A 22,045-nucleotide genomic window follows, 5' to 3' on the forward strand; every position below is an offset into this window, starting at 1 on the left:
CACTGTTCCCATTATAGATGATTAAATTAAATCAGTATTTTGTTATATATCATATTCTCTCTTCTTCCTGATTTGTGCTCTTGGTTGATATTTCTGTCATTTAATACTAAAGATCAAGTGGAGACACTTACGGCTGTGTTTCTGTACATATTCAATAAGTTCACAGGGCTGAAAAAATGAAATGTAAAAATATTATTAGATTAAAAAGAATGTGTATTGATAGTTTAATGCAATGTTCCAAAGTTGGCACATTCTATGTGTCCTGCGGCAGCAACATCAAGCCACTATGAATTTTTTGCCAAGGATTTATACAAATCACCATTCCAATATATTTTGAACTTGTTAGATAGGGGGCGATCAGATTTCAGATTCTCAAATTTAAATGCTCAGTGAGTAATTCCAATTCAGCTTTCCTTTACTTCTATTTGGATATTGGACATGCTCACCACCTGAGCATTCTCACTAACCACTCATAATACTATTCCAATTATGTAGCATCCTGCAGATATCCATCTGATCAACATATAAGTTGACACCAGAAAAGGACCCAATGGAACATCTTTACTTTAATGGAAGCCAATGAGTATCTTGGTGTAGAAATAAATGTATGATGAAAAAATATAATCAATACATCCTAGTAATACATACTGAATAGAAGGGCTGGCCCTTTGCTCCTTTTGGACCCTAGAAGAATAAAATTAGAATTAGAGCTTTGCAAAATAATTTATAGCTTCATCTGCAAGTTTAAGATTTTTATATCATAGAGCGAGATGCTTTTGTACTGACATAATTACAATATATAACTAAGTTACCTAGGTTGGAGGCAGAAGAGATCTTTTGACATTTCCACAAGAAAAGTTTAAGAGTGCCCAGCAAATTTCTTACACTCTGCAGTACCAACTATGCTTCCTTGTTTTCTTCAATGATCCCTAGCGATAGGAAACTTTGCATGTAACCCCATTCCCATTTCATGTTTGCATGTAACCCCATTCCCATTTCAGAGGCCTCTTGATTTAAAATTTAAAAATGAGCCTCTTAATACCATGTTGCCCAAATTAACTTATTTTCAGTGGGTGATTTTCACTGTCTTCAAAAATGAAGTCAGGCCTCCCATAAAATTAATCCACGTAGTCTTTCTCCAAGTCCTTTAAATCCCAATAAAGGATATCTGCTCTGACATAAAATTAACAACGGTTAATTCTAATGAGTGTCAATTTTAAAATATCCCCCAATGAAAAGGTATATTGTTATGACCTAATCATAATTAGCATTCTTAGCCTTACAGCAGACATAATATGGGCACATATTTAATGCTAAAAATTGTGGCAGATATACTAACCGAAAGAAGGCCCACAATGAATGATAGGATGTTGCTATCTAGAATGGTCTCTTCATTATAGTTTATGTCATTATAGTTAAAAAGTTAGGAAACCCCTATGGCTAAAGACAAAACATTACAACAAACAATTTTAATTACATAGATTTTTTAAGCAACCATTGCAATCTGGTTTATACACACATTGCTATGCATAAACTGCAGATTATAGACAAAAATAACTGTATGTGTGCATTACATTAAGCCCAAACAACCCTACCTTACCTTACCCTCATTGTGACTTAGCCATAAATTACAAATTGATCCAATATGTTACTGTAGAACAAGAACCATGAAATTCAATCCTGGAGGAATCAGGAACAGACAAAAGGGGTTTTGGTTTTTTTTACACAACATATAATTAAATTTGGGAACTTGCTACCATGAGATATGATACTGATTACCAGTCTGATTTTAAAAAAAGGGCCAAATCACCATAGTCCTGGAAATCAATGGCTATTAATCTGGATGGCAGTATGACTGCCTCTGAAGGCCATCTGCTGGGACACTAGAGTGCTTCCGTGTATGTGGGCGGGGGGGGGGGCTTGCCATTCTGAGAACAATCTGCTGGACTGTTAGCAGTCCAAATCAGCATATATTTTTATGTTTTAAGTAACCAAGATATCACAGACATGCAGATAAAGGGAAGGGAAAAAACATAGTTGCAGAGAGCTTCCGGTTGGTGTCATGATGGCATGGATGAAAAAAAACAGAGCTTCAGTTTCCTAGTCTGATTTCGCTCCATCTGGTGACCCCAAAGGGTCAGAAAGTTGCCTGGGAAAGGCGAGGAGGAGGAAGAGAAGCCTTGGGAGCTTGGAGTTGATGGCAATTGGCCCAATCAAACCAAGGAAAACTCTTCAAACAGACAGGAGAAAGGCTGCTGGTAAATACGCAGACAGCCTAAGTCATAGATAATCAGGAAAAAAAGCAAAGAATGTGGCAAGCCAATGCATGCCGCTAAACAGCTGATTGTTAACAACATGCTGAGATCTGGGTGAGACTATTTTCTATTTCCTTTCCCTATGGACTTAGAAATGTAAATCCCTGGACTGGACAATTTCCAAAAGCAAAGACCCCAAGAAGACCTAGGAAGCAGGGAGTTAAAAGTGGTGAAAAATCTTAGATGGGGGAACAAAGTTAAGGAATATAAAAGAACATACAGAAAATGAAATTGGGACTGATTTAAAGAAACTTTGTTAACCTTTATGATGTGGGAAAAAATTTCTGTTTATTTTCTGTGAGAAAGCAATTTAAAAATCCTTTTAAACCTGGATATAGACATTACAGTTAAATGAGGACATCTAATGGTGAGAAGAAGATACTACAATAATACAAAAAAATCAGAGAAATTGCTGACCTTGGATTAACACCTGTTGTAAACAAAAATAACTTTGTGTGATTTTATACTACAAAAGGCTTTCTACAATGATATCTTCTGACCCTGGATATAACTATTATGGAAATTATTTGGAGACAGAGGGATTTTTATATTTTTGAATTGATTGGAATACTTGGATTAGCCTAAAGCAGTTGGCCTTTTTTACGGTTGGATTATAGCCTACATCAGTTTACTTTTTTTCTTTTCTTTTTTCTCCTCCCTGTGGGTTTACAAAACTTGCTCAATTGAAGAATGAGTGCACCAAATCTTACTAAAATTACAAAAAAAACCCTCTTCTGCACCTTCTTCTGGAACATCTAATCCAGCAAGTCAGGGATGCATTGAAACAATGTTACAACAACAACAACAACAACAACAACAACAACAACAATAATAATAATAATAATAATAATAATAATAATAATAAAGTTGGAAGGGACCTTGGAGGTCATCAAGTCCAACCCCTTGCTCAGGCAGAGCAGAGAATTTCAATATAAGAAAAGGCACAAGGCAAGGATGTCTACTATCCCCATTGTTATTTATTTTAACTTTGGAAGTTTTAAATAGAAACATTAGACAGGATTCAGAAATTAAAGGACTGGAAATAAAAGGTGAAACATATAAATTGCAAGCATTTGCAGATGACTTGGTATTTATTCTAGAAGAACCTTTAGAGATGATTCCTAAATTATTGGAAAAGATAGAACAGTTTGGAGAGATAGCAGGAATGAAGATAAATAGAGAAAAAACTAAAGTAATAGTTAAAAATCTCACAGATAAACAAAAAAAATACGAATAGTTAAAAAGGTTAAATACTTGGGAATATACCTGACAGCAAGATGTTCAACAATACAAGAAGATAACTACATAAAACTACTAAATCAAATAAAACTTGACTTGGAAAAATCTGCAACTATCGATGTTAGGAAGAATCGCCACAGGGAAAATGAGAAAATGAATATATTACCAAAATATTGTTTTTATTCCAAACAATACCTATAAAGACTGGATAACCCTTAGAAATAAAAGATTGTTGTATTTGGAGGGACATGACTTACAACTTGGTTGGCATGCTTTCTTATGGTATGGGAAAAATAAAATTCATAAATATTTTCAAAACCACCATATTAGAAATGGATTAGCAACGGATGGAAACTAATCAAGGAGAGAAGCAACCTAGAACTAAGGAGAAATTTCCTGACAGTTAGAACAATTAACCAGTGGAACAACCTGCCTCCAGAAGCAGTGAATGCTCCAACACTGGAAGTTTTTAAGAAGAAACTGGACAGCCATTTGTCCGAAATGGTATAAGGTTACCTGCCTGAGCAGGGGGTTGTTGTTGTTGTTGTTGTTGTTGTTGTTGTTGTTGTTGTTGTTGTTATTATTATTATTATTATTATTATTATTATTATTATTATTATTATTATTATTAACATGGGAAAAAATAAAATGTAAAATATATTTGAAAATTCCATGATGGCTTTCAACAATGGAAGCATTCGTACATCTAAATCTAGTCAGTCTTGAGAAAATATGGACATACAAAGAAAATGTATACAAAATGTTTTATAGATGGCACTTGCCATCAGCAAGATTAGCAAAAATGTTTAAAAATATGTCAGATAAATGTTGTAATTATGTCAGATAAATTATATGTAATTATAAACCAGGTACTTATTATGTATGGTGGACATATGTAAAAGCAAAGAGATATTGGACAAAAATACATACTTGGCAAGAAAAGATGTTGGGAAAACATGTAGATTTTAAACCTGAACTTTTTAAATTGGGTATATTGCCAGAAAAGCTTGATAAACAAAGTGTATATTTGATTTTGCATGTGATAACAGCGGCAAGAATTATATTCGCACAATATTGGAAAAATGAAGAAATACTATCAGAGGAAGAAATAATAATAATAAAATACTATACTGTGTGGAAATGGATAGACTTACTCTGAGGTTGAAAGAAAAAGAAGAAACAGAATATTTTCAAACTTGGGAATTATTTTATCAATGGCTGGAGAAATGTATTAAGACTCAGGAATTTAATTTGTATTAGTAAATGATAAACTCAGACAACACGTTTGTTGAATAAGCATATTTGAATTGTATTAAAAATCAATAAAAACTTATAGAAAAAACATAGTTAAAATCAAGGATTAATCAGCTTGATCTATATGTGAAAATAACTCTATGTATGATAGACTTGCGGGGCCAGTGCGTTGTGCAATAAGTTCACATGGTGCAATAAGATTGTGTGTTTGTTGTCATTGTGAGTTGTGACGGGGGGATGCACGAAGGGAGACTCAGCCAATCTCATTGTACACATGTTGTACTTTGACAATAAAGGATTTATAAATAAATGAAACTTACCTTCAGAAGATCAAAATAAATGCACTTAAAATTGATTATCCTTTCAAGACGACCATGATCAAGGGTTTTGTGGACCCTTAAAAGCTTTATTATAACATATTAAGACTTTATCTAGCTGAAATAATTGAAATAAACAATTCACATCTAAACAGAAATCCATTGAAGGCCTATTAGATCAAGATGCCTCATTTTGGCTGTATTTGATAATTTGGTATCTTTTGGGGAGGGGAGGAGATGGAACTAGAAAAATGTGCATGTTAAATCCCAACTGTCTTCTACATAAAGTTGACACACATATAGGTACAACAGCACAGCTTCAATTAATTAATTACATACCAGATGTCCAGGATAACCCCATGTTCCTAGTTTGCCACCATCACCAATTAATCCTGGAGTACCCTGAGAAACAAAAGCTGATTTGTTTCAGGAGCAATATAAAAGACTGCACACTTACAGATTCCCAACAAGATTTTGAGGCAGTAGCCTTTCAGCAGCAAATGTGGGAAAGAACAGCATAGTAAAAAAAATATTAAGAATGAAATGCTTTACAAGAGTTGCACAGTATGTATTATTATCCAGAAAAAACAATTTTCCCATTGCCCACTTCTCTTTGACATCATAGCTCTAGAATTTCCTTGGCCATAGCCAATTTTTGCTAGTAAAGAACAATGCTGAAAGTTCTGTGCTTATACAAATAGAGGCTGCAGCCCAAGGTAAAGTAGCCCTGACAGAGCCTGAATGTCATAAGCATTGCAAAATTTCCATCAAATACGTTTTGTTCACATATCACTGCTGTTTTCTATGGCAATCAATAATTGCTTGAGAAGTTACAGTCTAAATGGACAAACTAATTTCACAAAGTTTGGATATCTAGAAAGATTTCAGCTATATAGAACACAACAGAGCATCTGAAGAAATCACAGGTGACTCTGAGTATCACCTTTCATATCCATTTACATTATATTGACAGAGATCCTGCTGAAAGATCTCAGTGTTATTATAAGACAAAATCCAAGCTGTACTGTCAACACAGATTCCAAAGCACAAATAAAGCAATGCATGATTCTCCATGAGGATTTCTGTGGAATTTTTGAAACTGGATATGTCATATTCTTGTGTATTTGAAATTTGATTATTATTTTATGTTGCAATGTTGAAATGAATGGCAGTTACTTCAAGCCATCAAATAAATCATAACTACAAGCATATTGTTGGTTTTAGAAATGTGATGTCAGGCAGCCATGCTCCCAGGAAATTTTGACAACTCAATGAGAAGGGACTGCATAACTCCAGAAAATTAAAAATACAGCAGGTAAAACCACAAACACTAAAATAGTTTTTGTATAGCTTGTTTCACAATACCATTCTTCCACTTTTCCCTTTTAGTCCACGTTTTCCAGGATTGCCCATATCTCCAGTTTTTCCCTGCCAAATGGAATATAAAGCAAAGTTTATAAAATGTATATAAAATATATAATATATAACAATACAAAAAACACAGTATACTGCTGCTTATTCTGCTTATTCTGATAGGCAGAATTATCTGTTTTAACTAATGTTACAAAGAATTAAACTAAATAATTGGAATAATAGATTTGAAGACATGATAAGCAAACCGCAAAAAGAAAACTATGACATAGAAACATAGAATCATAGGATTGGAAGGAACCTTGGAGGTCGTTTAATCCAAACCCTGTTCAAGGCAGGAATCTTATAACATTCTGGTGGTCCAGTCTATTTTTGAAAACCTCCAATGATGGAACACCTACAATCCCAAGAGACAAGCTATTCCATTGATTATTTGTTTCACTGTCATAAAATTTCTCCTTTATTTCTAGGCTGGATTTCTCTTTAATAATGTTCCACCCATTACTTCTTGTCGTGCCCTCTGGTGTCCTACAGAATAAGTTAAACCCTCTTCTTTGTGACAATCCATCAAGTACAGGAAGACAGTTATCATCTCACCCTTAATCCTTCTCTTCAATAGGCTAGACATACTTAGCTCTCTCAACCATTTGTCATATGATTTAGCATTCAGAACCTTTATCATCTTTCTCTGCACACTTTCCCGGGTTTCAACAATTTTTTTGGATCACCCCACTGCATGCTTCCCTTCTTGTAGATGTAGTTCCATTGAGGACTACATTCTAAATATGGTTGGTCAGCCAGTTGCATATCCTTATGGTGATGATACTGTCTATCCCACATTGTTCTATCTTACCAAGAAGTAGATTGTGGTATATTTGGTCAAACACTTTGCTGAAGTTCAAGTATCCTATGTCAGAGATGCCCCAAAGGTTGGGGACTGGTTACGTGGAGAGAGGTTTTTCTGTGGACTGGAGGGGGTGTGGTTTTGTGTGCTGCCTGCAACCTGTGGATGGGGCTTTCCTTGTTTATGTGGACCAATTGTTGGCATGCCGCGGCCCAGTACTGGTCCATGGACTGGGGGTTGGGGACCCCTGTCCCATGTCACACCATTTCACTGACCCACTAATTTACTTTATCAAAAAAAGGCAACAAGATTTATCTGGCATGATCTGTTTTTAAACAAACCCATGCTGGCTCTTAGTAATCACCTTGTTTGTATAGAATAGAATAGAATAGAATAGAATAGAATAGAATAGAATAGAATAGAATAGAATAGAATAGAATAGAAACTTTATTGTCACTTTAAATGTACACAGCATGTAATCAGCATACATTAAAATGAAATTTTGTTGCATTCAGCTCTCAAAAAATACCATTATGCATACCCACATATATACACGTATACGACAAAAAGAAACTTCACAGTCATAGTAATCATTGTTTGTTTCTAGATGCCCACAAATCCTCCTCTTACCTTTTCCAGGATTTTTCCAGGTATTGATGTCAACCCGATTAGCCTATAGTCTTTTGGATTCATTTCTCCCCTTTTTGTAGATTAGAACCACGTCAACTCTTTTCTATCCTCTGGTATTTTTCCTGTGCTACATGAGCTTTGAAAAATTATACTCAGTAGCTCCAAAATTACATTTGGCAGCTCCTTCAATACCCTTGGATATAATCATCTGGCCCAGGTGATTTGGACTCATCCAGGGTAGATAGGTATTCTCTTACTAATTCCTTGCCTATTTTTATTTATATACTTGTTCTATTTTCCTCAGTGTTGCTTTTGATAGGTTGGGCTATTTCTTCCTTTTGTGTAAAAACAGATGCAAAGAAGAAATCCAAGAATGTAAATTATGCAGTTTGCAAAGCAATATTTTATGATTTTATGATTTTCTCTTTTTTTATCTATCTGTGGGATGGTTGTGCAGTTAACTTCTAACATATACACAAAGAACCACCAAACAGAAAAAGTATAACAATTGTACTATTAATATGCATCTACATTATTGTATCTAATTTACCTTATGTCTTGCAAGACACAGATGTGATTCTCAAAGTTTATTGAATGATTTTAAAACTGAAGAGTGTATAATCATTTGGGAACCACAAAAATAAGGGGAAAAGGCTAACATACAAGCTGAGCATTACTGAAAGCCACTATTGGATATTCTCCATGAATTAGTATTATCCCATCCCTTATGGCAATTTCTTTAGAAATTTGTGTATGTACAACCAGTTCAAAATATTGTAAGAAATGCAGTTGTGGGATATATGTATAGACTTGCCTGCTCTCCGAAGTCACCAGGGAATCCATCTATACCCTATAATGAAAACAGATATCCTACAATTACCTTCTAGAAGTAACACAAAATTCATTTACTTAAGGAAACCTAGTTTATTTAGCAAAATTGAGAAACTGAGCACTTTGGGGAAATAATTACTAATCAGGGCAAAACCAAACAGGAGCTACAATGTTAAAATATTAAATCAGTGGGCTATTATCCATGTGGTTTATTAGTGCCTTCTTCCATAGAATACAAAATGATTTCTTTGCCATTGGATGACTGGGATGACTCTCAAACCTTGGGTGACACCTACCATATACACCTAGTATTCTTTGCTCATTCCTCCCAAGACCCCTTCCCCCATATATCTTGATATGATACAATCAATCCGTTAAAGTGAGATTCAGGTGGTTATCCATCTCAGAGAAGCATAGTTTAGTTTGTAAGTTTTTTCCTGTGGTTTTCTTTGTTTAAACTGTGAATTGTGCTATGTTCTCAAAAGAACCCAAGCCCAAATTTATAATTAATCTGATATGATTACCTTTCTTCCTTTCCTTCCTATATTGCCAAAACCAACAGTTCCTTCTTCTCCCTAGAACAGATAAAGATATATTTTATATTTTCTTCAACTCACTGCATTTGTAACTTTTTAATATGCAGCACCTAGACCAGTGGTGGCGAACCTATGGCACGCGTGCCAGAGGCAGCACTCAGAGCCCTCTCTGTGGGCATGCGCACCGTTGCCCCAGCCCTGCCTCCCCTGTGGCCCCCTCCTCACCAGCAGCCCCCCTGGAGGAGAGTTGCCCCTGGGCGCGGCCTGCACAGAGCAGCGCAGCCAAGGACATAGCCGGGTAGCAGGGACAAGACTCCCCCCTCATGCCCCCTAGCATGCAGATGATGCTACAGGGTGTGGGCAGAGGGCGTGGCTGCCATGGCACTGCAGGGCTGCCTGGGTGATCTGCTGCAGTGGGCCATGGAGGCGGTGTGTAGCCCTGCGGGGGGCGGGGCAGGCAGGGGCGAGCAGGCAGGGTGGGAGGCGGAGCAGGGGCGGGGGGCACTTTTTGGGCACTCGGTCTCTAAAAGGTTCGCCATCACTGACCTAGTATTATGCTATTGTTTGTAATACATCTTACAATAGCTTTTCATCAAAACAGAAGTCAAAGTTACCAAGAACAAATTATCTCTTTTTATGCCGTGTGTTAATGCAACTTACATTTCTGCAGAATCAGCAAAGATTGTAATATAAGCAAAAGAAAGAAATAGGATTGCAGCTGCAAAAATTACTTCAGAGTAATCTATGAGCAGCCAATTATATGTTAAAGTGATCATAGATTTGATTGTGGGGTTTTGGGGTCTCCCATTCTTCTTGATCTCACTGGGCACAGAGAAACTATTGGAGATTGATGGTCCTTCATATAGCTAGGCCCTATAGTACTATTCAGGGCTTTAAAAGTGATAACCAGCACCTAAATCTGCACTCAAAAGCCAAATGACAACCCATGCGAATCACAAAGCAGGGATGACACATAAGCATAATGTGAGGCATCTACCCCTGTCCATGCCACCAGGTGGACTGGAGTAGCTGTCCCTTTTGAGTAGATTTCAAAGGTAGCCCCCATGTAAAACAGATTGCACTTGAAAGGTGAAAAGGATATGAGTGATTGTCTGAAAGGCCTCTTGATCTAGAAAAGTGCACAACTGGAATATTAAAATGAGGGCTATGCTTATTTCTCCCTCAACCCCAACCCTACTTTTATTCCAGCAGAAGGGGATTCAAACTAATTCATTCATGATCCACAATGAATTTACAGAGTTTGAAAATCCATATAAATAAAGGAAATCCCTTCTTCCCATTGTTTCCAGGGTTTTACTCCAGATAAGTAACCCAGTTTTTTTGCCCGGAAGCTTATTGGCTCCATTCATCTATAGAGTCTGATATATTTTCTTTGGGCTTTTATGAATCTGGTATCAATTAAAGTTCAAGCCAGACAAATTTTAAAAGGGACTGAAAACTGATATGCAGGGTTTTCAAACATTTTAGGACTAAACCTATTTAGATTTTAAAGTTATTGAGCTCAACTAGTACAGTATTTGTGTAGGAAAACGTGTCTATTACTGAATGCCTCTACATATTACTATGGGCCATTTTAACATCCCTTTTAAATCCTTTCGCAATTTGTTTTTTTTTTCAATCAAACTTTTACAATAAGATAATGAAAATGAAGAACAAACCCTCATTCCTTGCTGGCCAAGGGAACCTTTTTCTCCTTTCTTTCCAGGTTCCCCAGATTCTCCCTGTTTTTCCAAAATAAGTAAGTTATTACATGTGAGAAACAAATAAGTGCGATAAACATAAATAGAGGTATAGATAATTTTAAAATAATACATGATGCTACAACCATCTAGTGCCAATATTTTAAATATAAAATCAAGACCACATATTTGGGGGATATTTTTCTTACTGTTTATCAATTTGGAAATCCTAAGCTACTGGCTCTATTTTAGTACTGACAAAATACCCTCATAGTTCACATTAACAGTGTTGGCTTACAACTTAACCCAAGCTTATAACATCTGGGGGATTCCTAGGTATGCTGTTTTTACTGTTTCAGTTGCTTTTGATCATGATTGACATGAAGTGTAGTTGCCTCTATCTTAATGAACTGCATTTCTAACCAAAATAGTTAAACATCAACTGGTCCATTTTTCCATCAGTGATGAGAAAAGCAGCACCTGATGGTTTATGTCTGGAGTTCAGCATTAACAATCCATTAAACCAAATAAACTCTAAATGCCAAAGTGTGTGTTTGGAAATGGGGGGGGGGGAATAAATCTTGAAGAAACTGAATGTAAACATTTTTAGTTTTCTATATTTGATGTCTTCAACACCATTTTAGCACTCCAATTCCCAGCATCTTCTGCTTGAGCACATTATATAGGGTAGTTGGAATAAAATTTGTACTGAGAGTCACAGCACAAATTTTATGGTATATGATCAATCAGTCTCAGCACATCTGGAAACAATCAAAGAGGGAAAAGCTGATCTACATCATAGATACATTTTATACTTTGTATAGAAAAATTCAGTAACAGAAATTGGAGCCCCACCTTATTTCCTCTGGATCCAGGTTTCCCTTGATTCCCTTTAGGTCCTTCATCTCCAATGTCTCCCTGTAAACAAAACAAAAACTGTATCAATGTTTAATGTTGATAAAAACTCTCATCTGTAAAGTGAACAGAATATCCCTTGAACCTTCATATAGTCTCCATTCTGTTCCTTGTCAAATTGTGAATTACAACTCCCAAGTCAGCCTTGGGGTAGCTTTGGCTGGGTTACCTTCTAATGTTTCCCCTTCTCATTTTCAAGGATATTTCTTTTCAGCTCTTGGTCCCTTTAAGGCAGAGGTCCCCAACTTTTGGGGCACCAGGACCGATTCCGTGGAGAAAGGTTTTTCCATGGACTAGAGAGTGCGTGGTTTTATGTGCTGCCTGCATCCCACAGATGGGGCTTTGCTTGTTTGTGTGGACCAGTTGCTGACATGCCGCAGCTCGGTACCGGTCCATGGACTGGGGATTGGGGGACCCCTGCTTTAAGGTACAGGTTTCTTCCTTCCTTCATTTTATACATTATGTACAAGTTCTACCACGTCAAACAGTCTATATACAGCTGTAGGGCTGTGCATGCTTTCACAATATCTCGGAAGTGTTTTAGGACTTACACAAGAATAGCACCTCTCTACTGTTTATTAAAGCAAGCTATCTTTTTTTCCCCAGATTTCTGCATAAGCTTGAAAACAGTTATCCAATGAATCAACTCCTTAAGCATCAGATTTTTTTTTAAGCTCATGCAGAAGCCTGGGAAAAAGATGAACTGCTTTAATGCACAACAAAATCTGCAGTGTTCATACAGGTAGTCCTCAACTTATGACCGGTCACTTATGACCATTTAAACTTATGATGGACTCCCTCAAAGGTACTTATGACCCAGTTTCGAAGTTCCAATGGCCCTCCCCCCATGGTCATATGACCACATGTTGGATAATTAGTAACTGCCCTGTATTTATGATCATTTCCAGTGAACTTTTGCATGTGTGTCCTTTGCATGCTCTTATGTGTTGTTACTCTTCAAATTCTGGTAATATTTAAATGGTAAAGACTCTGTGGTGCTTGGGATGACTCTGTTGAGCTTTGGTGTTTTCGTTTTCGCATTCTCTGTTTGCTGTTGTGTCTTGTTACAATTATGTTTTACCTTGCATTTAAAAATGTAAAAACTATGTTAGTTTGGGCCATTTTAGGTGGTAGAGCTTTTAGCATGGCAGTTTATTCCTGCATATATTTCTGTTAGTTATCCAATGAAGATGCACTAGCAATGCCTCTTTTCTCTAGCCACTACTCTGTGCTAGCCAAACAATAGCAAAGAGCAACACGCTGGGCTTGTGTCCACCTGGAGGAGGAGGAGGAGGTAGAGGAAGAGAAGGAGAGGAAGATGTGTGCTAAAGGTGTTGCTTAATCTTGCTAAATAATTGGATCTACAGTACAGAAATATTGATAAGATTTTTGATTTTAAAAAACAGTCTAATCTTAAAGGGGAAAAAAACCCCATGTAACATTATAGATAATGCTATAAGGATATAATTCTTAAACAATCCCAGAGAACCCTGTAAGAACCTTAAAGATGGAAATAAGCTAGCTAAACTTAGGAGATGTAAACACTGCCTTTATAAATACAGCTATTCCATGATTAACTGTAATTGCTGAAATTATTTGTAGTACTGGCTTTTAATAATTTATTGTTTATTACAATTCCAGCTAAACTGCTTTGTTTATTTTCAGACTGGAAAAGTGAAACTGAAAGGAGTACCAATAATAAGATTAGCTTGACATTTAGGGTTTATTTAGAAAACTGAAAATATATATCTGGTTTTTTGAGTTGTGACCTTCTATGAATAGCTTCTTTCCTGGATTTGAAGAAAACTGTAAAAACATGACTTTTTCATGTTTTCAGGTCTTGTTGAAATGACTTTGAGTCATTTCAAATTTTTCTTTCATCGGAATGCAAGATTCTCTAAATTATTCATCAGAACATGTTTTCTATTTTGTGCATTACTCTGCCGAATACATTCACAATTAGGCCCCACTTTGAAAGGTTTGAGAAACATTGCATTCAAACAGTGTTTCTCAATTCTGGCAGCCCGAAGACGAGTAGATTCAATTCCCAGATCCCCCAGTCAGCATTTTCAGTTGCCAGATCCCCATTTTTAAATTGCCAAGTTTGAGAAACGCTGCATTAAAAATGAAAGTCAAGAAAATTGAAAGTTTCATGTACTAGACGGCCATAGTTTCCCGATTGTCCTTTTTCTCCTTTCACACCAAGAACACCAGTTGTTCCCTGAGGAAAACAAAAAACAAAAACATGGTAATAAAAATAATTAGTAAATGTTATAAAATACATAGTTTACATACTTCTTCCTATTTTAATATTTTAATGAATCAAATTAATGAACAGATATATACTGCATATCAATTTTAAAAATGTCTACAAAATAAGACTGTATAAGGCATACAAAATCCTTGCTAATTAGAGGTTCAGTTTTTTGTGAACGGGTAAAATTTGTATGGTGGCAAAAGAGATAGTATCAAGTCAAGCTTTATAAGGATCACTGATCCAGATATCATTTAAAAAGAGGGCAGTGTGTAATACAAATTATGATATGATTTACATAATAAAAAGGCTTGCACTTCTACTGTACATAGCCTAGAGATAATATGTAAACAGTTTGTTCTGTTATGTCACACAGTGTAACTTCTAGGATCTAACAGAAGGCTTCTACCACTTAGTACTATCTGATTGAGTCTCATCAGTTAATTAGTTTAATTGCAAATTATGTGTACTCTAATGTCATTGACTTTTTTTTCCACACATGAACATGAGTACACATAGTACACACACTAATATCTACCTGGGAACCTTGAACTCCTTGATCTCCTTGCAAACCATTTGAACCAGGGTTTCCTTCCTCTCCCTGTAAAAAGACACAGTTCTTGAACATCAACTTTACTACAGTATAATTTTTTTTATTACATTTAGAATTCTGTTGTTCCAATTATCTGGAAGAGCACAAGGGTGGACAGAGCTGCATTAAAGGAGTTGCATTTGACCACAACTCTGTCTTGTAAAACAAATGATTTGAGCTCAAAAAAAAAAAAAAAGTAATTTGCAAGGCATGGAGAAAAGAGCTGAAAGAAGATATGGGGGATACACGCAGTTTTCCTATTTTAATGAGCATTTGTTTTGGACAGTGATGTGATAATTAGTCCTCCCAAATCTGTGAGTAAGAAAGGATTGGAAGCAGACAGAAACAGAAGTAGATCCCATGCCTGATGCAGCTCACTTATCATGAGGAATTGCAGCCAGGATAGGAATCCTGAAAATCTGGCCAAAGGAATTTGCATACACTATGGCCTTTTCCACCAAGTGAAATGATTCAATTGTTAGAACTGCATTGTTAGAAGACCTGAAAGATGAGATTGTGATAATACTCCCTAGAGACAATGATTTGAAAGCACATAATCTATCAGTCATGACCTACTTCATTATGAAGGGCCGGAGTTGGGAAAGGCAATGAGGAAGTTGTCTTAAGCAGAAGATGGGGGTGGGGGGAGAAATCAGATTGAGCCAATTTCTTAACACTCATGTTGATTGGAACAAGATCCATTTAGAAGAAATTCCAAAAACCCTTCTTTTTGTTATTGTTTGGACAAACTTGATGGATTTTTCTCATTTTATTAAGTTTTTATTAACTGCTCCCTAGTTCGCTCAGACACAACTATGTATCTTGATTTCCCATCAAATTGATTCCATCCCTTTTATTGACTTAAAGTTTTTCAGTAACAAAGTCCTCACATCAGACTAATTGTAAATACGTGAAATTAAGAAAAAATCTACCTTTGGGCCTGGAGGTCCTGTGCTTCCCTCAGCTCCCTGAAATAGAAGGTGTCATTTTTATTGACAAATCTTAATTTTGTTGGGTAATGAAATGTCTGTTAACAACAACGAAGCTCAGACGATACCAAAAAAATCTTCAATTCAAACCTGAGCCATGTATATTCACTTCTTAATTTTGTGCTACGATTAAAAAACATTTACATTTTATTTTCCTGGTTATTGACACATCAAGTACTTTCCATTCCAGTGTCATATAACAGAACTCAGGAAGAGAACTTTTCCTGTTCTTTGGATCATAATTTGCCCAGACCTTAAATTCTCCCCCTGCCCTTCTCTCTTCTAAGAAGGTCTGAAGACATGATTTTCCCATCATACCTGGGGGCCAAACAGTAGTAATGGATCTTTTCTATGAATGTACTACATAGAATATATTCACTTGCTGACTGTGATTATGTTTATGCTGAATTGAGATTTATAATATAGAATGATGTATGTTTTTTATTTATATTTTTAAATTTGTTTTTAATTGTTATAAGCAGCCCAGAGTCACATATTCTAAAAGATAATGCTTTGGAATCCTCCACTTCTGAATATTTGTTGATAGCATTGCCTTTACTAGTAAGACATTTAGCACCGATAAGTAGTACTGGAACTTTTTCTCTGTTGTTGTAATAGAACAGAAACAGAAACTGGAGAATGTAAAAAGGACATGGATTAATTAGCAATCCTACAATCTGCAGGAATTGGCTTTGGATTCACGACACTCACAGTTCTCCTGATTTCCCTCCCTCTCCAAATGGAGACAGGGCCAAGTGTTAAAAAGTCCATTTCTTTCTTCTAATCTTTCTGGACAAAAGGTTTTGGATTATTTAGGGCTTCCTGAACACAGTGTTTTCTGCCCATTGAACTGAATGTGCTATATACAAAAAAAAAAAAAAAGCAGCATTCTCTGTCTATTTATGTAGAATTTCTGTTGGACAACCCTTATCTACCAGTGAATGAGAACATGATTATGATGTGCCAAAAGAACAGTAAACAAAAATCCAGACTTTCCCAATCTACAGTAGCAGAACAGATGTGCTGAAAACTATTTTGGCAGATTTGCATTAAAAATGTAATGTTCTGAGGAAGACTCCATATGTCTCCATATGTTGTAGGAGAATTTTTTGTGTGTGTGTGACTCAGTGGTAATTAACAGAGTTCAACAAGGAATTTTTCCTCCAGCTGCTAAAAAAAAGCCACAAAGAAAAAAAGTAAATATTAGTTTAAAATATATTTGACAGTGAGCATTCCAACATGTTTATAGACAGATGTGTCATATTGATGCAGGTGAGTAGAGATATTGCTTTTAATCCTTTCTTTTTCTGGTTGATAATGTGTAAATAATAAGTAGAAAAATAAGCTTCTCCTTCAGTGAGCCTGAAGTTATGATTTCTTCTAGTCTAGTCTGGAATTTTTGTATTCTTTTTTTTTTAATGGGGAAAAGCAACAATAACTTATCTGTAGGAATAATCATCTGTGGCAAGCAACCAACATCTTTTTTCTTTCATGTCCTCATGATCTTTACTTCATCAGACAGGTTAAAGGTGTTCTAAGCTATATCAGTGTTACAGTATTTCCTTCTTTAGGTTGACCTAGTCTGTATCTAACCCTGAAGTGTACAGAATTTCTTAAATTCCTTGGCCATTACTCTAAAGGAAGTCTGTTGACTGCAGTGACTAAGAGCAGAAGCATTAGACCAGATATGTTTCTCAACCTTGGCTTCTTTCAGATGCATAGACTTCATTTCCCCAAATTCCCCAGCCGGTCATTCTGGGAGTTGAAGTTGACAGATCTTAAAGTTGCAAAGATTGAGAAATGCTGTATTATAGACTATTAGAGAACAAATTCTATGTGGACATAATTTTCTGTCCCATCCTAGGGTAAGTAGACAATTAAGATAAAGGGTCCCACCTTATTTCCTGGGGATCCTGCTGAGCCATCTGAACCTCTCAATCCTCTTTCTCCCTGAATAGAGTATTAATATTTATGTTAATTGATATTTTTTCTACAAACACCAAATACTGTAACATTTCCATTTTTGTTCCATTCATTTCTACTAGGTCAGATATAAAAAGGTAGTTACATAGTAGATGGGGGGGGGACAATCTAGCACTTACATTTATGAAACTCATAAAAAGTAGGATCAGAGAAACCTAACTGTTAAGCCAATCTGTAATTACTATTATTATCAAACACTAGCATAATATTGAAGTAAAGACAAGGATAGAGAAAGCTTGAACAGCATTCTTCAAAATGAAAAAAGTCTTCTGCAGTCACGACATAAGCCTAAGACTGAAAATCAGGCTTGTCAGATGCTATATTTTTTCTATCCTGCTCTATGGAGTAGAAAGTCTCTGACAGAAGGTCACCTGACAGAAGGCCACCTGAAGAGACTAGAAGCATTTGAAATGTGGATTTACAGGTGGCTGTTACGTATAAGCTGGGTTGACAAGATCAAAAATGAGGAGGTGATAAGCCACCTGGGAAAGCCAAGGGAAATCATCAAAACAATTAAAAAACAAAAATTAGAATATTTCAGACATCTGATGCGACACCCAGAAAAATATGGCATACTCACTTTAATCCTGCAGGGAAAGATTGAAGGCAAACAAGGTTCAGGCAGAAAAAGAACATTGTGGCTTCAAAATCTAAGGGATTGGTGGGGCTTCCGGTTCCGGGTCGCGGCAGTGCGGTCGAGCAAAGGGAGTTGTCCCTTTGCCGGCCGAGTTTCCTCTGTCGGTAGACCCCTGAGATGGTTGAAAAGTTGCTCTGGAGGAGCAACTACCATTGAGGAGGCTTCTCGGATGGCTGCAGAGGGGCGGCAGCACCCTCTGTAGTCCGAATATCTCCTTTGGGCCGACGGAGTAAAGATCGGTCAGTAAAATGGCTGATCATTTAGCTGCGCCGACCGTAAGCCATAAGATCATCTAAGCAAACAGACCCACCGTGGAAGATTCGGTGAGACTTTTTTTAACCTCTATTTTCTTTTTTTTCCTGTGAAAAGCCTTTTTTTGGACTCATTTCCCTTTTTGTTAAAGCGGCGTTTTAAATGGAGGAAGAAAAGCCTAAGAAAAAGACTAAATCTATTTTTGTTTTAATGGCTGATTTTATTTTTGGCTATTTGGGAGCCCCAAAGAAATTTCTTATTGAGACTTAACACGCCATGTATTTGGAGACTATTGTTTGTTTTTATTTTTTACGGTGTCTGAAAAGACTGAATATTTAATTAACTTTGATGACTCTTTGGGGGACATTTTCTGCTGAAACTACGTATTGCTTTTGCTATTTTCTTCACTTGGAATTTGTACAAAGGAAAGAGACTAAGGAACTTGGGAGGAGATCGATATTGATTGATTGCTGATAAATATAGTCTCCCCAAAAAGATAATGTCTTCAAATATGATAAAAATGGAGGAAACTTGTTCAGTTTATAAGTATATTTTGGACAAAATTTTGGAAAACACGGAGAGGATAATTGCCTGCAGTAAGGAGATCTCTCTACATCGACAAAGCAAAGCACAAGGTTTAAGTGAAACAGTAGTTCATATTCAAGAGACTTGTTCTCAATCCACTGAGATGGAAAAAGCAAATGTACAGTTGGATTTCCAATTGATATTGGAAAAAATTTATGATATTAATGGACAAATGACCTATAATAAGGAAATGGAGGAGCTTACTTCAGAAGGACAAGCTGATTTGCAGATGCTATTTGACATTCCGATAGAAGAAAAACTATTGGAAGAAGAGCAAAATTTGATTAAAGAGGACTATATTAAAAAAATGATTTCAACTAAAGTTTATGCAACTTTAAAAAAGATGGGAAATGATGTTCTGACATGAGTTATTCAGAATAGGTGTAACTCTTATATCAGCCCAATAAAACGGACAATGGGAGACCTCTTGTTGCTGTGTACAGTGTGGCAGGAAAGAATGAGAGAGTTATCTGCGGAAATAGAGACTCGACTATGGAAACCTATTTGGAATAGGAAGAAACCCAGAATAAGATATAAATATCAAATTTGAGATGATAATTATGGATGGTAAAGGTTTTATAGCGACTCGGATTGTTTTGGATTTGGATTTTGTTAAAAGGGAGGCTATTATGAAATGATTTAGAATTTAATACTGAAATGTAGCAAGAATATGCTCCTTTTTTCCTCTTTTTTTTCTTTTCTGTTTTCTCTTTATTCTTTGTTCTTTCTTTTTTCTTTTTTTTGGAATGAGATGGAATTAATAATTGGAGAATTATTGAAAAAGAATAGATTTAAATAAGAAAAACTTGGGGTACCTGAATAGTAAATATATAGGTTAGTTTAAATTTTAACATTTGAAAAATTAATAAAGTGTAAAACAGGATTTTTGGGATAGATAATGAGCTCTTCTAAACATTTATTGATTAATGAAATTCATATGTAGCAATATAAATGAAAATTTGTTTTAGAAATGTATTAATGAGATTATATCTTAAATAAATGGAGAGTTTCAGTTTAAGTTCAAATATGTGAGAAATTTTGATTGATTAAGAGAATTTATATTTAGATACATTAATGAATGATTTTATTCGAATCAATTTGATTATAATATTATATACAGATAGAGAGGGAAATTTTAAGAAATATTGTGTGAACTGTATATTTATAATGCTATTGTTTTCTTTTTGTAATTGATCACCATATCTCCACATTGGTTCTTAAGCTTCTGTTGGTGCAAAATGGAAAACTAATAAAAATTGTTTTAAAAAAAATCTAAGGCACTGGTTTGGACAAAACTCAGCAGCACTTTTTTGTGCGGCTGCTGATAAAAACAGGATCGCCAACATGATCGCCAATGTCCGATAACATATATCAGTGGTGGCGAACCTATGGCACGGGTGCCAGAGGCGGCACTCAGAGCCCTCTCTGTGGGCACGCGCGCCGTCGCCCCAGTCCTAGGCCTTCAGCTGGGTTTTATAAAACCTTTTTGCTTTAGGCCTCCGCCGCCGTGTGCAAAAAAAAAGAGGTTCAATCAATCAGTCAATTTCAACTTCTCGCGGGGAAAAAAAAGATCTTGCAAAGTTGGAATTGATTGAACTTTTTAGTCCCACCCAGTCTGCCGTTACCACCACGGCCACGCCCACCCAATGGGCCACACCCACCCAATGGGCACACCCACCTGGCACCCGACGATGCATAAGTGGGTTTTGGGTTGCAGTTTGGGCACTCGGTCTCTAAAAGGTTCTCCATCACTGACGTATATGGAAGAAGAAGAAGAAGAAGAAGAAGAAGAAGAAGAAGAAGAAGAAGAAGAAGAAGAAGAAGAAGAAGAAGAAGAAGAAGAAGAAGAAGAAGAAGAAGAAGAAGAAGAAGAAGAAGAAGAAAGAATATTGTATTAAAAATAGTTTAATCTTTTATATAGTTTAATAGCCCCCTCCAGATAAAACATTGTTCCTTTTTTAACTCATATTTTATTGTTGTCACCTGGAATTAGGCTGCCAGAAAAAATAGAAAGCATAATTGATTTTTAATAAGTAAATTATTAGTAACATGCCTTTCAGTTTCCAGTATGGTTTGACTATTTCCTCCTTGGGTGTTATCAATAGGTTGCAGTTAGCCTCAATAGAAAAAAAAGTTTTTATTGCAACTTTTTTCTTTTTTCCTAAGGCTAACAGCATCATGGGAATGAAGGGAATTTGAAGGTCACCAAAGTTCAAGTCTTACTTAAAATGTGGGAACCAGGTTTCTTTTTATGATATTAATGTGTCATGATGGGATTTTAGGATCTTTCTACTCCATCCTAGTCCAACAAGATGTCAAGTGCCTAAATTCTTTCTTTGGTCATACCAAATTCTGTAAAATAAATCATTCACCCTTCTTTTTTGCCTAGACATTTTGTCTAGGCTGTGCAAGGCTTTCACAACAGATGCTTTGCATCATGTAAGGCTAGAGTGAAGCCCTTCTCTTCATTAAAGCAGCTTTAAAGCTTTAAAGTATCTTTCCCACTTCTTCTTCTTCTTGTGCCATATCTGTTATTGGACGTTGGTGATCATGTTGGCGATCCTGTTTTTATCAGCAGCCGCACGAAAAAATGCTGCTGAGTTTTGTCCAAACCAGTCCCTTAGGTTTTGAAGCCACGATGTTCTTCTTCTGCCTGGACCTCATTTCCCACAGCTGCTTCAAATGCTATCTTCACATTTAAAGTGAAGCAGCAGTTTCAACTGTTTGAAAGATGAAAGATGTCTTTGTTCCCCATCTTTTGAAGGCTTTGCCCCAAAAGACTAGGCAAATGTTTTGCCTTA

At 36.1% G+C, this 22,045-nt stretch overlaps 1 protein-coding gene across 1 annotated transcript in view; it reads right to left on the minus strand.

Moving 5' to 3' along the window:
* Positions 1-22,045, minus strand: part of LOC107286068 (collagen alpha-6(VI) chain) — a 78,707-nt gene that overhangs the window by 9,716 nt on the left and 46,946 nt on the right. The window contains 12 exon segments of the mRNA XM_029283820.1: positions 132-168; positions 649-684; positions 5,465-5,527; positions 6,491-6,553; positions 8,785-8,820; positions 9,326-9,376; positions 11,017-11,079; positions 11,893-11,955; positions 14,111-14,173; positions 14,745-14,807; positions 15,731-15,766; positions 17,684-17,737. Coding sequence (XP_029139653.1) covers positions 132-168; positions 649-684; positions 5,465-5,527; positions 6,491-6,553; positions 8,785-8,820; positions 9,326-9,376; positions 11,017-11,079; positions 11,893-11,955; positions 14,111-14,173; positions 14,745-14,807; positions 15,731-15,766; positions 17,684-17,737 — 628 coding nt within the window.

Source organism: Protobothrops mucrosquamatus, unplaced genomic scaffold, assembly GCF_001527695.2.
Source record: "Protobothrops mucrosquamatus isolate PMUCROS unplaced genomic scaffold, P.Mucros_1.0 scaffold243, whole genome shotgun sequence".
Taxonomy (NCBI): domain Eukaryota; kingdom Metazoa; phylum Chordata; class Lepidosauria; order Squamata; family Viperidae; genus Protobothrops; species Protobothrops mucrosquamatus.